We start from the raw sequence: 16,556 nt of genomic DNA, 5'->3' as shown, positions 1-16,556 counted from the left end.
TGTTTTCCCATGTTAATTTCCAAATTTGATCACCAGAAAATTCCCGCTTAAAAAACACATACACATCTCAAAGCAGAGAATGTTAGTACTAAATCCTATTTATAAGCACACGTAAGTGCCCAAACCAATTTCCTACTATTTTCATGTTACCTAAAATAATATACACACATACATTAATATTTCTGATAGGATCATAATTAAATTTGTTGCCTTAAGTTCATAATTTTGGACTTTAAAAAAAAAAAAAAAAAAAAAAAAAAAAAAAAAAAACATATTACACAAAGAAACAACATATACACGGATGCATCATGTTTTCAGATATGCAAAAGAGAAATTACAAGCAAAAGGGTAAAACAATTTTAAAATTTTAACGTAGTCCATGAAGATGGTCATGATCATATAAATACATTACAACCACAAAATTAACAAGAGCCCTGATCAAACATTATATTATATTCTTACAAATCATAAGGTTGCTTCCCAGTGAACTTGACCTCAATGGGGCTAACATTCTTCCCAATGGACCTAAAGTTCTGCCCAACCCCTTGGCGCCCAGGGTTGACCTTCTCAGGATAAACACCATCCTTGGGGTGCAAGTATTGAACCTCACCATTAGGGAAAACCCTGTAGAACTGGTACTTGATCTTGTACTTTGACCTAAGCCTGGTCCCGAGCGCCAAGCACTGCTCCTTCCTGGCCAGCTTCAGCAGGTTCGGGCCCTGCCGCATGATGGCGGCGCCGCCCGTCACCATCTCGAAGATCTGCTCCTTCGGGGAGTCCCATGTTATGACGTAGAACTCCTCCACCTGCGCCTTCCTCAGCAGCCCGCCCGTGCTGCCCCCGAAGATCGGGGAGGGCGTGTTGGGGTCGAGCTCCGGCGGGGTGAACCCGACGGGGGCCTCCTTCGTAGGGGCCTTAGTCGCCTCCTCTGCGGCGGCGCGGACGATGGTGCTGCTGCCGCTGCTTGGTCGGGAGAGCTTGAAGGGTTTTGGGGTGGTGAAGGAGGAGGTGAGGGATTGTTTCCATGTGACAGCAACGCCGCGGTCGCCGGCTTTCGGGGCGGAGAGGGTCGGGGTGAAGAGAGTGGTGGTGGCTTGAGTCGCCATGGCCATGGAAAACTGGGTTTTGGAGATTGGGGTGTGGGAAGAGAATTTCTTGTGTTGTGGCGGTGGTTGTTGAGTTTTGAAGGCTTATTTTTGTTTGGGAGTTTTAGGGGATTTGGGGATGTGGTGTGGATAAGGTGATATTGCTTGGACCAATTAGAATTTGTGATTTTGATACGTTCTCTTACCCATACCTCATGTGCTGCTTCTGCATATCTCTTTTCTGGTCAACCGTCGACGTGTAAACTCTATTTTAGATTAGTTAAAGGACCCATTTCTTTTCCCATTAAAAAAAAAAAAAAAAAAATGGAAAGAGAGAGAGAGCTAGAGATTCATTTCTTTTACAAAGGGAAAAATATCCGTTTAATCGACTCATTTATTTGTTTTTTTTATTTTTTTTCTCAAGTTTTTTATGAGATGGAAATTCCATTTAGCATTTACAAAGATTATTGGGATAATTATAGATGTTTGCCAAATTATCATTTTGCTAAGCTACATTTTAAATATCATATAAAAGAGTCTATCGTCTATTAAATTGTTTTAATTTAGTCATTTTATCCGTCTGATAATTAAAATCTCGACAGGAAAAATACTCGACCCCTTTTTAAAAAGTCAATTCTCAAATATGTAAAATTGCAAAATTAACTGTCATTAAACCTCACATTGTCCTCACGTGTATTTATTTGTCAAAATTTTAACTGTCAGACATATGAAAGGACTAACTTGATACAATTTGATAGATTTGGAAGTAGTTTTGAAACGTTTAAAAAGTCTGGACCCTAATAAGATTTGGCGTATAATTAGGGACTAAAAAGGAGATTAATCCAAACTATAAGCAATCTTGAAAATGACATGTCATATGGTATTTATCTTTGCAGCGTCCTTCTTCTTCCTATAATATAATTATAGGGTTAATCTTGATTTCTGAGGTTTAATTTCAATCTCACTTTAATTCTTGATTTTTCAAGCTTCATACAGTTGGTCCCTAAAGTTTTTTTTTTGTTTCAATTTATTTTATAGGAAATTTAGTTCATGACTTTTCAAATATTGTATCAAAATTGAAGTAAAATAAAACCTCAAAAATCATCTGTACGACGTTTAAAAAGTTAATAATTAAAATAAAATTTAGTGTAAACTTGAGAAACCATTTATGAAATTAACTCTATAATATATACTAGTAAGCTTTACAACAAATCATCGAAACAACATGTTTTTCCTCGACACAAAGTATGTTTCGCTTCACTGTCATTTATCACTTACTTCGTACAAACAAGTCATTTGGTAGTTTACTCGAAAAGCAATCGTCGAAACGACATGTTTTTCCTTAGTAAAAAATACGTTTCGTTTCAATGTCGTTTATCGCTTCTTCACATAAACAACAAGAAGGTTGGTAGTTTTACTCAAAATAAAACGACGTGTCATATCAAGCTTATAAGTAATCGTGTTTTGTTTAAAGTTCCATATCATTTTATTTTACAATTTCAACATTCAAATTCGTTAGGACTTGTTGGTTCAACGACTAAAACGGTAGAGATTTGAATCTTTTTAGTTAGAATTATATAATTTAAACTGTAGTGATTTAAATTATTATTTTGGTATATGTAAATAAATTATAATTTAAATTGTGAATAAAATCTGAACTGTATTTGAATAAAGTGTTGAAAACTGTAGTTAAAGTTTTGTAACAAATCTTATAAAATCTTATTATAAATGACATTAAAAATATGCAACATGAGTGGAGATTTGTTCCTCTCTTCATTATGAACACATTAAAAAAAATCATCTTAATCAGAATTAAAATAAAAAAATTATGATATTTTTAAGATTGAAATTGAAGAAGGAAAAAAAATAAAATATGAAATTATTGGACTGTTGACAACAATTCAGATTGTTAAAATTTAAAAAAGAGGTAAATTTTAAAATTAACAATTTGAGTTGTTCTTAAATTATTATTAATAAATTGAATTGTCCTTATATTTTACTCTCTCAAACACCAATTTAAATCATGAATTAAATAACAGTGTGAGTTGTTGAAACAAAAAGAGCCCGAACATTCATAGCAATCCCGACATTGGAGTCTGTAATTCTCTCCGGGCTTACTAAAATTTCACCGGAACAGAGAACATTATTATGTCTTCATATTGCCCCGAAAAAAAAAAAATTATTTTTTTTTTAAATTTGAAAAAAAAAAAAAAAAAAAAAAAAAAAAAAAAACGTCATTTGTCATCAATACTACTACACGAACTCTTCAGTAATCAGTACTCACAAACTGAAAATCTGTAAAAAAACACTGAAAATCTGACACACAAATACAACATACATTCTGAGCTCACATAACCAAGAATAAGTTATAAGAAAGTAAAACACACAATTCTTCTTCTGTTCATACAACTCTCCAACATAAACTATACATTAAAAATATTAAAAAACACTGTTCATATGGAGATACTATTGGGAATACCCTTCCCAGTAAGCCCACCCTCCCTCGTAAAGTCCGAGGTACCAGGAAACAACAGAGTGTACGGAACCTTCACCGGTCCCACTCTGTTCCTCAACCTCTCATCCCTATTCCTCTCCAAAATCCTCTCCTCAATCTCCACCAACCTTTTGCCAAACCTCTCAAACGCTTCAATGGCTTCCCCATCGTCGGTCCACTCCGGCGTGTCCCGTTGGCCAAGATAGACCTCGTCCGTCGAATGCCTCGACAGGATCTCGATCAGCGACACGCCGAGCAGCGCCTGGAACTGCGCCGTGATGGTCTTCAAGAAGGCGGCGTCGGGGTCGGACTCGAGCTCGGCGAACTCCGGCGTGCCCGGCTCCGGCATGAAGCGGCGGCTGACGGTGGGGCGGTTGGGGAGGAACCCGGCGTAGGGGTACTGCCCGAAGTTGACGGCGGCGTGGAGGGCGGAGGCGACCCAGATGATGGTGGTGGCGGAGTTTACGAGGTCGGCGATGGTGCTCATCTGGGGCCACCAGGGTTCGTCCTTCTTGTCGCCGTGGCCGACCTTGCGGATCTCGGTCCACCAGAACTGGAGCTCCGGGTCGGCGGCGACGGCGGAGTCCGAGGGATAGTAAAGGCTGATGTAGTCGGTTACCCATGTTTTGATGGCGGACCAGATTTCGAGGCCGTCGACGGCGTAGGGGTAGTCGGGGATTAGGAGTTTCAGGCCGTGGGGGCTGCCGGGGTCAGGGATCGCCACTCCTCTGTAAATGAAGTTAAGTGAGATGATAAGCAGGAAATTTTCTAAAAAATAACAATAACAGTAATATTGGATAATTATAATCAGCTTGAGTTCCAAATTATATATATATATCTATATACACACACATATACATATATACACACACACACACTTCTAAAGTGGGAGATGAGACTTCCAAGTGGAATGCAAAAGACTCGTCAAAAGTCTGCAAAGGTGTTAGTATCACTGTTTTAGAGAACTAAATACGGGTATAAAAATTGAATCATGAATAAGAGAACAAAAATCATGTAGCGATCATCATTTACTGTTTTGCCACAATCAGTATTAGTACTATTAATATGTAATGTATACCCCTAAAATACAAATTACATAATCATGTAATTTACATTTACTATTGTATGTATGAAAAATACTTTAAAGGACATCATTAGTGTTAAGTAATACCACTAATAAAACATGAAATGTGAACCTATTTTGCAGAATTGCCACCTCACCACAGTGCCTGTCATTCCTACTAATCAATGATGAACATTATTTGATATGGTAGGTTTGTAGCATTCTTGCGTAAGTAATATGCATATATTACCACAAACAAAAGTGCATTACTATTTATGTGACAGAAGATTAATGAGTATTATATGTACTGAAATTACTTAGTTGATTGATTAATTTAAAATAAAGGATATAGGAAAATTCACCAAATTCGCTACTAAATTGGAGCGACATTTATATATTTTTTCTTTAAAATATATATATTTTTTAAAAATGTGTATATTTTATTTTAAAATATGTATATATTATATATTTTATTATAAAAAGAAATGTACATATTAAAAGAAATGTACACATTTTAAAAAAAATGTGCAAGCACCGCTACCGGACTGAAGACAATTCCAAGGATATATTTTTCCTTCATTTTCCCAAGCAAATAATTTTTTTTTTTTTTAAAAGATGGAAGCAATTGGATGTGAATGACTCACCTGTTGAGGAGGTCAGTAGGCAGTGCGTGGTCTGTGAACACCCAGTTCTTGTAGAGCACAGCAGACATTTCCATGGCGTATGTCGCCGGGAAGACCGTCCTCTCAAGGACACCGCCGGCATTGATGAGTATTTGCCTAGCCAACGCATTTATGTTCATCGTGTCACGGAAATGAGGGTCTAGAAGCTTGTATATTGGGTGAACAACACTCAACTGTCTATTTGTTGCAATAATAAACGGTTCTATCACAGCATGCGTGTTCAACCTGCAAGTAGAAAACAGCACATTATATAAAGTATATACTTATATTTGATATAATTATGATGTGATCTGACGATTGACGATTCATGTTTAAGTTGTGTAGATCAAATACCAGTGGCTAATGAGCTGATGATAGCCAGAGTCGTTCACGGCAGCATAAGCTTTGGCCAGTTGCCAAATCGTACCCTCCACGCCCTCTTCCGCCGGAGTGAAAACTTTGCTGACAGCACCGTGACTGTCGCCTTGTGGATGTGGTAAGCTCAGCTCAATGGCCAGTGGCTTCAGCGTCCCGTCATCTTGGAGCAGAAGGAGAGTCCTCGTCGCGTAAGTCTTTGTGGTGGTCGAGTTTATTCGTTTCAGGCATGGCATCAGCGCGTCGTGGTGATCCAGAATGAACAACTTGTTCTCTTCAATTGCCTGTCAAAAAAAATGTTAGAAAATTTTGTTCTCGAGATTTGCAACAAGAGATTTTTTTGTTTTTGTTTTGAGACACATTAGGGAAGAATTATGATTAGTACTTGGTCAACAGTCAGGCCGTTCATGTACTTCTCTATTTGCTCTTTTGTTATTGAGCTGTTTTGCTTTCCATATACTTCAGGGTCTAGCTTGCTGACTGGGGGAAACTCCTGTATTTTTTTTTTTTAAGCCAATGTTAGTATAAAAAAATACCATTATAACAAAATTCACCAAACTAATTCAGCTAGCAAAATTTGTTTTCTTTTTTTACTTGGAGGCGGCGGATTATGACGGGGTTCACTCCAGCAAGCATTTCGCGTCCAAACTCCTCATCTGTCCTCCAAGCAGATTTGTCCTCTGAAATGATCAATCAAGAACACTTCACAATTTATACCAATTTCAACTATCTACGAACTAGTTGTCACCTTTTTTCACTAGAATGAACTATGAATACCTTTGATCACAGCAGGAATCGGGAACTTAAGAAATCGCTCCCCATCCGAACGGGCAAGTTCTCTAAGTAGCTCCCACGGGATGCGTTCTCTAATCTTACCTAGTGTATGCCCGTTTGGTAGCTTTAGCCCACCTTCATAGAGCCTAAGAACATCCTCAAATTTGTCAAACTCATTGATGGTTTTGTCACATAAAGATTTTAGCTCCGGAAGCAAGACTTGGACAAGGGATTTCAGTGCATAGGCCAGAAAATCTGAAAACTTCACGTGTCCAAACCGTTCATCTCTAGGGACATAGATGTCTAGGTTCAAAAGTGGCAGTCTTTTCTCACTGTTGGGATCTGTTACACTCAACAAAATCAAATTATTGATTCAAAATGCTTAAAACCTCTCACGTGGTTTCAGATTTTCCTTACCAGTTTTAGTCGGTTTTCGACCGGTTCTTCCCCTTCGAGGATAAGGATACTCTTGTGTTCCACCAAGAACAGGGCGTGCATAGTCTGGACCCTTGTCAGGGCTTCCCAAATCATTGTAGTAAGCATAGTCATAAACTCTGTCCCATTCCTTGAGCTCACCGGTACCGTTTCCTCTCAGATTCTTCAGTTCTTCCTCTCGGTAGTAGCGTAAAAGATCGGGTGTTTGACATGGCAAGTAGGTCTGATACAAAAATCGTGGACTCTTCTGTTAGTCCAAAACATGTTTCTTAACCATAATGTAATTCTATTTTGAAAACTGTTGGTTTCTTGGGGATGAAGCAAAACTCAGTCACAGATCATAACATTAGTCATTGTCAATTGTAATTTTTGTTGACAATAATTGAGGCGGTTCCTTGTAAGGAAGTCTAGATGGGATATGGGTTTTGCTTCCAATAATTGTAGATTAAAAGTAAAAAATAAAAAGCAAAAATAAATCAAGACTGAGTAAATTCATCTAGACAATTTGAAAAATATGAGATTTACACAAGAATAAGGTCAAAATTAGTACAGATGTAACCTTTCTTTAACGTCTAAAGAAAACAATCAACTTACCTTGCTTGAGAAGAAAACGCGATTGTACTTGTAACGGTGTGTGGGGTAAACCCAGGAATTGCACACAAAATGTACCCTGCCATGTCCTGGAACATCTTCCAAAGTTACTGTCTTGAGGAAGAACTGGCTATGATGATGGTTTTTTATGATGAAAGCCCCTGGAAGGCCCATGGTTTCGCCCCATTCGAATGTAACGGTGAATTGAGTTTCTCTTGCCGCCGTCGGAGAGATCGTTGAGATCCATTTCTCCAAGTATGCTACCTTCCCAAGCTTTCCTCTAAAACCATTCTCTAAACATAACATAATACAAGGAATCTCAGTTTTTGCTTCATCATTAAGCTTATTAGAAACCGGGAAAAAAAATGCTTAGAAACATGTTAAGAATTTACTGTTTTTTTTTTTTAACCTACTCAAATATTGTCTCAACTTTATAATCGGATAATTCCCCCAAATTCAACATCTTCTTCAAATTAAAAGACATTTTGAAAGAGGAAAAAAAATAAAAACAACTGATATAAAACTTAAAAGAGTCGTTAAAAAAAAAAAAAAAGGGAAACTTCCATAATAGTTCTCTTTCATTATAATATATGAACAAAGTTTTTGATGTATGAGAAATTGGTCAAAGGGTGAATGTTAAAAGTTCTCATTCAAGGACACAACTCAAATATTGTAAAGAGAGAGAGAGAGAGAGAGAGAGAGAAGATGACCTGGATCAGGTAGAACAGAGCTGATAATCTGCATGGAAACAACTTTGCCGAAGAGCTCATGGATTCTATCAAGCAAAGAAGCCTTAATATCATTAAAATCCAAAACATTCTTCTTCATCAACACAACCGTTCCTTTGATCTTCTTGGTCTCAACAGCAACCTTTTTTTGACTAATAATCGTACTCTCTTTGCTCTTCATACAAAACACTTCCATCGCTTTGTGGCTTGTTCCTAAACTTGAACAAAACCCCATTATAGCTTTAATCTCAATGAACCAGAAAGAAAGAAAGAAAGAGAAGAATAGAAAAGAAAAGAAAAGAAAAGAAAGACTCAAAAAGATTGATTCTCAAGATGTTTAAGGTGTTTTCAATGTGTATGGTAATGTTACAACCTATATATAAGCAAAATTCTTAAAAAGTTTTTCCATAGGAAACTTCTATCCGTTTACTAACTTTTTTTTTTTTTTGGTTTTTCTAAAGACTAGAGATAATTTTCTTTTTCAAACATTTATTGACTTGGAAATATCCTATGGGTTTCTTTCCAACATCATATGCCAAAGCCTCCATTGACGAGGCATCTCTTTGAATATTGATTATGACAAGTAACAGTGGCATTTTGAGGCCTTGGAATTTTGGGTCTTTATATATCTTTTTAAAGTGAATGAACAAAGGACCTGATTCTACCTTGCCATGTCCATTTCCCATTCTAGTCAATAAAATCATGATAAAACAAATACTAAGTTCACCAATCCTAAAATCTTTTTGTTATACATGTATTTATGTATTCTCACATCATATATATTCCTTGTAGTGTTTTTTATGAATATATTCCTCCTAGTTGTAAGTACGTACGAACATATATACGGAGCCACTGGGGGCACGTGCCCCCACTGAAAATTTAAAGGGCTGTTCACTTCGTTGATTCGAATTTATAATTCGAGTTGAGATGTGATTTTGTGTGAGAACTTTTTACTGTAGCAAAAAAGTTAGATGTGACTGTTTCTGAGAGTTTTTTACTGTAGCAAAACTCAAATTATAAACTCGAATCGACGAAATGAACGGGACATAAATTATTCAACTGATACCTTCTATATTGTCTTTTAAACCCCTAATTTCTCACGCAGCTAAGTAATACTGTCTTTTATATAGCTTTGGGTTTGATTTAACTCACTTTTTAAATTATCATATGGACCCACCCTTTTTCAAGTCCAATGCATGTTCAAATTTTTTTATTTTCAACTATTTCTATTTTTTGTTATTTTTTTTAATTTTATTTTGGCTTGTCCTCTCTCTCGTCTTTAACTTGTTATCTTTTTTTTTTTCGGTAGATTAAGTTGCTACCATCTTGCTCTGTGATCTCCTTTATTTTAGAATTTTATCAACTTCTATAACATTAAGGTATGTAAAAAGATCCATTAAGTTTCATTTTTATATTTATAAAAATGTTGAAACATGCATAATATTATAATAGGTTATAAGCAGATAGTTTTTTTATATTACGTTATATTAGCTTATAGTTTGGGGTGTGACTTGAGTGTAATTTTTTAGTTGAATTTGAATTATAACTTAAGATGAAATTGTAATTTGAGTTTTGTTTGGTTGTTTACATTTGAGTTATGATTTAAAATGAGAATCTTTTTGAGTTTGTGTTTTAGTGTATAATAACTTGAGTTGTGAATAGTGGGGAAAGAAAATGGCATATATTTCTCATTTGAATTTATTTAATTTAAAAAAATTAAAAAAAATGGCATAACTTGAGTGGTTCAACACAACAAGAATTTATTTGATTTGCTCTTCAACATAAAATAAACAACTCTCTCTCCTCTCTTCTTGACATTCTCTCCTCTTCGCTCTCCGGCCGAGCTTCTTACTGTCATCGATCTCGTTGCCATTGCCGTCGATTTGTTGCTTGGCCGGCCTTCTTCTCCGGCAACGATTCGCAGATCAGCTGTCCTCAGTCGAGATCGATGTCTCCAGGTCATCGAATGTCTTCGGCTCTCCCTCCTCTCTCATTGCCGTCGTGGCCGAGCTTCTTGTTGTCATCGATCTCGTTGCCATTATCGCCGATCTATTGCTAATCCGTCAGCGATCTTCTTCTCCTGTTCTCCATCTTCTTTCGTCGCCGATTTGTTGGAAGATGGAAATGGTCAAATGGCAAGATGGCAGGTATGTACACGTGAGAATATGCACGGTAGAAGTCGAGAGTTACACTCAAATTCAAGGGGAAGGTTGAACTCGAGAAAGGAGGCGAGAATGGGTTGGTGACTCGAATTAATTTTCGAGTTGGGTTCGGCCGAACAATAAAGGGTTGTTCTTTTACATTTTTGAGTTAGGGTGACTTGAGTGATGATCTTGAGTTGAGTTTGAGTTATAACTTAAGTTGAAGTTGTAACTTGAGTTTGTGTTTGGATGTGCACGCTTGAGTTATAAGAATCTATTTCAGTTTGTGTTTTGGTGTATCAAAACTTAAATTTGTATTTATATAGTATTTTAATAAAAACTCAATGGTAATGAAAAATTTTAATAGGGTATATGGGTGTGATTTTATTTGTCTTTTTGTTGTGAATGTATAGAAAAAAAAAATCATCTTAATCAGAATTAAAACGAAAAAGTTATGGAATTTTTAAGAATAGAAAAAATAATGTTCATTAACTTGAGTTTGAGTTTATGAACTCGAGTTGAAGGGGAAACTTGAACTCGAGTTTAACCTCGAACTTAAATTCAAACTCAAATTTTATAAAAAAAAAATATGAACTTGAATAAAATTATAACACAAATTTAAATTTTTTCTGAATTTCGTTGTAAAATAACACTAGTTCCATCACTGTATACATACATATGTATGGGTCTGTTTAGTTCGTTGATTCGAGTTTTTAATTCGAGTTAAGATGTGATTTTATGTGAAAGCTTTTTACTGTAACAAAAAAATTAAATGTGATTATTTATGAAAATTTTTTACTGTAACAGAACTCAAATTTTAAACTCGAATTAACAAAATGAATGGACTCTGTATATGTTTAAGCATGCATGTAGTTTTTAGTTTGTGAGATCAGCCAAGATTCTTTCTTGACAGCTCGGTTCAATGACACTTAAAAGTATTAAAATATGTACGGCTACGCTGTTGCATGGCCCTTATTTTTTATTTATTTTATTTTATTATTTCCTTCTTTTTCTAAGTGGTGGTCATGGACAACCAGATGGGGGGCATGGTATAATAATCTTATTGAGTTTAAGTGTGCTACTTTTGGCCTTATTTAATAATAATAATTAGTATTGTAGATCATAGTGGATGATTAAATAGTATTTGTTTTACACGGGAAAGATGTATTTCCAATCGCAAAAGGCCAAATTAACTTAGAGTATTCAATTATAGAAAAAACGGAGAATTTGTCAAGATTACGGCCCCATTCATTTTACCGATTCGAGTTTTGTTACAGTAAAAAATTTTCAGAATAACAGCCATATTTAATTTTTTTACTATAATAAAAAATTATCACATAAAATCATATCTCAACTCGAATTACCGAACTAAACACGTCCTACATTTCATTATATGTCGTATTGGAATTACACCTGTTTCGGATTCTCTTTGTACCCTTTCTTTTTCTTTTTCTTTTTTTTTTTATTGATGGAAAGAATTCTTTCCTTTTATCTTTATGTGAAATCCGAATTATAGAAACCAAGTCAGCTAATATTTGTCGAACATAAAAATAAAAAGAAATGTACCACATGTAAAAAGTGTGAATGTAATGAATTCAATGTTTAAGGTTATTTTAAGTCATATAGTAATAAATTAAGGAAAGAAACGTCTTTTAGGGGGCAAACAAACAATCGTTTTAGTCCATCTGCCTTACGAATTGTCATTGAACAAATTTCAACTAAAGGTACGTAAGTGGAATCTTTTAGTATTCTTCTCTTTGTTTTCTTTGAAAGCTATAGATACGATCTTATTTCTTATATATATATATATATATGTATGTATATTTTTTTGAAAAGAAAACATTTCATTACAAACCAAACAATTACACAAGACACGAGTTTTTCCAATTACGATCTTATTTAATTTCTTTTTTTTATGATGACATTGTTTTGTTGTTATTTTCATTTATTCTTCATAAAATGTATAATATGGTTTCGGTTTACCATTTAGTACTACAATTTTTTAAGTTAAGAAATTGCGTTAGATAATATAAAGATATAAATAAAATATAAATAAAAAAAAATCTCGATTGATAGCATATATCTAGGTGTTTATATTTTTGCTTAAGGTCCCAAATTTATTTGAAAGTCCGTAATTAATGCATTTTGAAATATGTAATATCAATAGACATACTATACATAAATATCCTCAAAGGTATTATAATTTAATATGAAATCATAGTTGTCATGTACATATCAGAACAAAGACAGCAAGAAAGAGGGAAGTACATACATGAGTAGAACATGCAAATTAGACACAAGCACTAACACTATCGCCTTATTCTTTTCATAACTCAAATCATCTCTCAAAGTCTTTTATTACAGTATTTTCTCTCACATAAAAAAGTTTGAATAATGACTTGAGCTTTTTCTCACATAAAAAAAAATTGAGTTATAATTTGAGTTGTGAAAAGAAAAATTCAATTAGACCAAGCAATATATAATAACCACAAATGGAGCAATAGTGGAGATTTTGTTGCATATTCTAAAAGTGCTGAATTGAACAAAATATATGAAGGAAAAAGAAAATGGGCACTTATATTTTGGTGGTGATCTTTAACTTTTAAAACTCCAGATTTTCATATCTGCCCTTTTAGAGCTCCAATTAATGGCATAGCACTTCTTAATACATAGTGGCCAACGAAGGTTAATACCGTAATCTTTGAAGAGGGTATGTAATTAAGTGGAAGTTTGGTTCACGGATTCAAAATCATTCTTGGTTTATGTGTATTTTTTGTGAGAGAAAACACTGTAGCGAGTCACGAATCATGATTCAAACCATGACACGAATCCTCATATCAAACACCCTCTAAGTGTCTATGCTAAGAAGAACTAAAATGTTTATTTTTTTCTAATTATATAAAAAAAAGTGTGAAGAGAATCAGAGATAATGGGGAAAAGAAATACAAAGCTATATTTCAAGTTTTAATGACCCAAAATAATAATATATGGTTTCTGTTAGTATAATTTTCCCTTTTTGGTTGGAAGAGTAACATTTGTGGATAACCCCAGAAAAGCGAGATATTGCAAAGCAGTAAATTTGATATTTTTATGCAATTCGATCATAAATAGAAGCAGTAATTTTGGGCCCCTTTGTCACCATCAGAAAATGTTTAATTGTTTGTTTCTTTTGGTTGTTATTTTTTTTTTCCTTTTTTAATTTATATGTATTGTAAGATAATAGTACTGGCCTATAATTTCTCGTGACCTTATAAGAAGAAGTCTTGAATAAATGATTCCAACTGAAATTTAAGCAATATCCCCACTGAAGGGATTTAACTCATCCAAATAAATTTCAAGTAAAATTGAAAAGAGAAGAAACGGTACCGAACTTACCGTTAAGAGTGTATGAGTCTTGATTTTTATCCCTTACTATTAATTAATACTCTTTTAACTAATATAATTTTTTAATTAAAAAGATATTAATTAAGAATAAGAGATAAAAATGTAGACTCTTGTACTCTAAAAAGGTGTTAGTTTCATTTCTCCAATTGAAAAAGAGAGATCCATTAACCCTCCAACGGTTTGGAAATTGAAACTTGGAAGGGACTTATCTGCATTTGTTTACCCATGAATGAAAAAAGAAATAACTAATTGGTGTATATAATAATAAAAAAATACTGTTTTTCACTAACTTTTTTTTTCTTTTTTAGTTAATATGTACTTTTTAAGCAACTCTTACCATATAATTTGCAACATATTCTCTGCCGAACCTTTTCTTAATAACACTAGTATCCTTTGAAGTCCTAGTCAACTGCATGATATATCTGATTACAACTGGCCGAAACACCAATATTGGCATTTGTACGTCCTTTCCTCTAGACCATGTGACATTGTTCGTCTTAACACAAGCTGAGATTAAAAGAAGGAAAAGAAAGGTACTTTATCCGATAGGCCTCTCTATTAATAATGTCAATTTCTCATTATTAAATCTCGTTAAACTCACATCAGATTTAAAAATAAATACAAAATAGACAGTTTTTTATATAAATTTAACAGCTGAAAAGTAAAGAATTACCAGTAGTTTAATTTTTCAGGTTTATCAGAGAAAATCCCGAAAAGAAAAGGAAAAAGACAAAACAAAAAATACTTGTGCTGATGAGGAAAACATACGTCCAGTTGCATATATAAGAAACATCCATGCTACTGCCATGAGCTGGTGTAATAATAAAGATGTCTTTCTATTTTCTCCTTATAAAATGCACCCAGATTCAATATACTCAGCACCCCAATCAAAGATTTTGTTTGTGTATTGGGTTGTATCGTATTGAAATCATGGTGATTTGGGAGAAGATCATACACTTTTTATTTTATTAATGGGTCACCAAATTTCTTCTATAAATGATGAGAATGAGGAGGGGTTTGTCACCGTTAAGAATATAATTAATGTGCACAAAAGTTACGATAAACCTGGATTTGACATTCAATCGAGGAAATAATCGTATGTGCTTATAAATATTATCTAAATTAACATTTAGCCCTGTCTAGACTCTATAGCGTATTCACGCATATGTTAGTCAATTAGCTGGAGTACTAAAATAAGTACCTAGGAGTCTGCTAGCTAGGAATGGGATTACAGTTTTCAATACATGAAATATAAAAATGGAAATTTCTATGTTGCGGTCATATACCTATCTAAGTATGAAAATCATATGACGTATAATTACTTGAAGTTTAGGAGATTTTATATAGTTGTTTCGTGTGCTAATAACACACCTTTTTTTATTAGGACATTTCTCAGTTACGTCTCCTTATCAATAGTATCAGTTTTTAACTGTTAAATCTAATCAAAATCACATCAGATTAAAATAATATGCAGAATATATAGTTTTTTATACTTCTTATTATCACAAGGATAAAATTTTTGAGTAAGTAGTGAGCCAAAGAAAAGTGAACTCTAGTGTAAAGTCACATTTTGCATATAATAATAATAATAATAAAATAATAATAATAATTTATGTAAAAAAAAATAATTTTAGTAACAATAACACAGCATGCGGGGATAGTTCTTCTGCAAACATTACACTGGCTCCGATGAAAAACAAAAGATAATGTACTTAAAAGTGAGTGATCAACAATTTATTTACTAAGGTAAAAGTTCATGATTTACTTGGCTAATAATACACTAGTATCATGTATAGCTATAATATATATCGTATATCATATTCAACGCGACAATGAAAATGAGACTATAACAGACCCGCTAATTTCTTGTATTCATCTTTTCAATGTATTTAACCCATATTAGATCCTACATCATGGCCATACGTACAACTTGATTGTGATTAATTTATTCTTGAAAGTGTACTTGTGTCATCTTCGAATCCAACAAAGTTTTTTCAGGCTTATTAACAGAGAATCGACTAATAATAATTATATATAGGTCTAGTTAACCTCATTCTATATTATCACCTTATCATGATTCAATGTAGTAACATCCTTTTCTTGTTTGCGATGGAAAGGAATAAAGTAAAAAGCAAAATATATAGTTAAGAATATTAACGTATGAGCAAAGGACCTAAGTGAAAAGCTTTTAACCACCACGGGACATTCCAAAACACCGAATTAAGATGAGTTCACATGAACAGAAAAGGCAAACACAATTAAGAATTAAAAGGGAGCTAGAATAAGAAAGAGAAAAGGATCGTAGAATTTTTTTTATTTAGTGAAATTTATTCTTTACTTATAGATATAAAATTTTGGTGCGATAAAAGGGAGATATGGAAGAAACAAATTAGAAAAAAGAAAAAGCAGAATCAAAATTCTTTAATGACTTCAATATTATATTATGCGATGAGGACACTAACGAGATTCCTTCAGCGACAAATGTTAAAACTCTCCTTGATCTGGTGTCTAAACCGGGATTCATATATATATATATATATATATACACACACATATATATATATATATATATATGAATTGTACTTCTTTTTTTTTCTGAGCAACAAGATTGTTGAATTTATTTAAAAATTAATGCTAATTAACTATCATCCCGACTCGGGTAGTCCACATATGAGGTCGGAGAGAGGTGGAAATTTCATATCTCAACTCATTCGAGTTGGAAAGTAAAGGGGTGCTCAATTTATTAGGAGCAAACTAAGTTAAATTACCTGAAGCAAATCCAGTATTATACATGTCCAAATTACTTTACATTTTTTTCGGAAAA

General features: G+C 33.8%; 2 protein-coding genes across 2 annotated transcripts; both read right to left on the bottom strand.

The window, feature by feature from the left end:
• Positions 1-294: 294 nt before the first annotated feature.
• Positions 295-1,208, bottom strand: LOC21395588 (photosystem I reaction center subunit II, chloroplastic). The gene has a single exon (XM_010109709.2). The coding sequence runs from the start codon at positions 1,110-1,112 to the stop codon at positions 459-461; it is 654 nt and encodes a 217-aa protein (XP_010108011.2). The 5' UTR covers positions 1,113-1,208; the 3' UTR covers positions 295-458.
• A 2,200-nt stretch (positions 1,209-3,408) lies between these two features.
• LOC21395587 (linoleate 9S-lipoxygenase 5) lies at positions 3,409-8,520 on the bottom strand. The gene is made up of 9 exons (XM_010109708.2): positions 8,190-8,520; positions 7,483-7,772; positions 6,871-7,111; positions 6,457-6,795; positions 6,274-6,359; positions 6,065-6,172; positions 5,659-5,963; positions 5,287-5,550; positions 3,409-4,307 (listed from the first exon to the last, which is right to left on the bottom strand). Exons 1-9 carry the CDS (start codon positions 8,440-8,442, stop codon positions 3,539-3,541), a joined length of 2,655 nt encoding a protein of 884 aa, XP_010108010.1. The 5' UTR covers positions 8,443-8,520; the 3' UTR covers positions 3,409-3,538.
• Positions 8,521-16,556: the final 8,036 nt, after the last annotated feature.

The sequence above is a fragment of the Morus notabilis genome, unplaced genomic scaffold (genome assembly GCF_000414095.1).
Source record: "Morus notabilis unplaced genomic scaffold, ASM41409v2 Scaffold159, whole genome shotgun sequence".
Classification (NCBI taxonomy): Eukaryota; Viridiplantae; Streptophyta; class Magnoliopsida; order Rosales; family Moraceae; genus Morus; species Morus notabilis.
Note: the sequence above shows the minus strand (reverse complement) of the source record. Positions and strands in the feature narration are given on the sequence as shown.

Coding starts and splice junctions, on each gene's coding strand:
- LOC21395587 (XM_010109708.2), bottom strand. CDS start 8,442: ATGGGGTTTTGTTCAAGTTTAGGAACAAGCCACAAAGCGATGGAAGTG. Junction 7,112..7,482: donor GCGTTTTCTTCTCAAGCAAG/GTAAGTTGATTG, acceptor TTTTTGTATCAG/ACCTACTTGCCATGTCAAAC. Junction 5,964..6,064: donor ACGGCCTGACTGTTGACCAA/GTACTAATCATA, acceptor TTTTTTTGACAG/GCAATTGAAGAGAACAAGTT.
- LOC21395588 (XM_010109709.2), bottom strand. CDS start 1,112: ATGGCCATGGCGACTCAAGCCACCACCACTCTCTTCACCCCGACCCTC.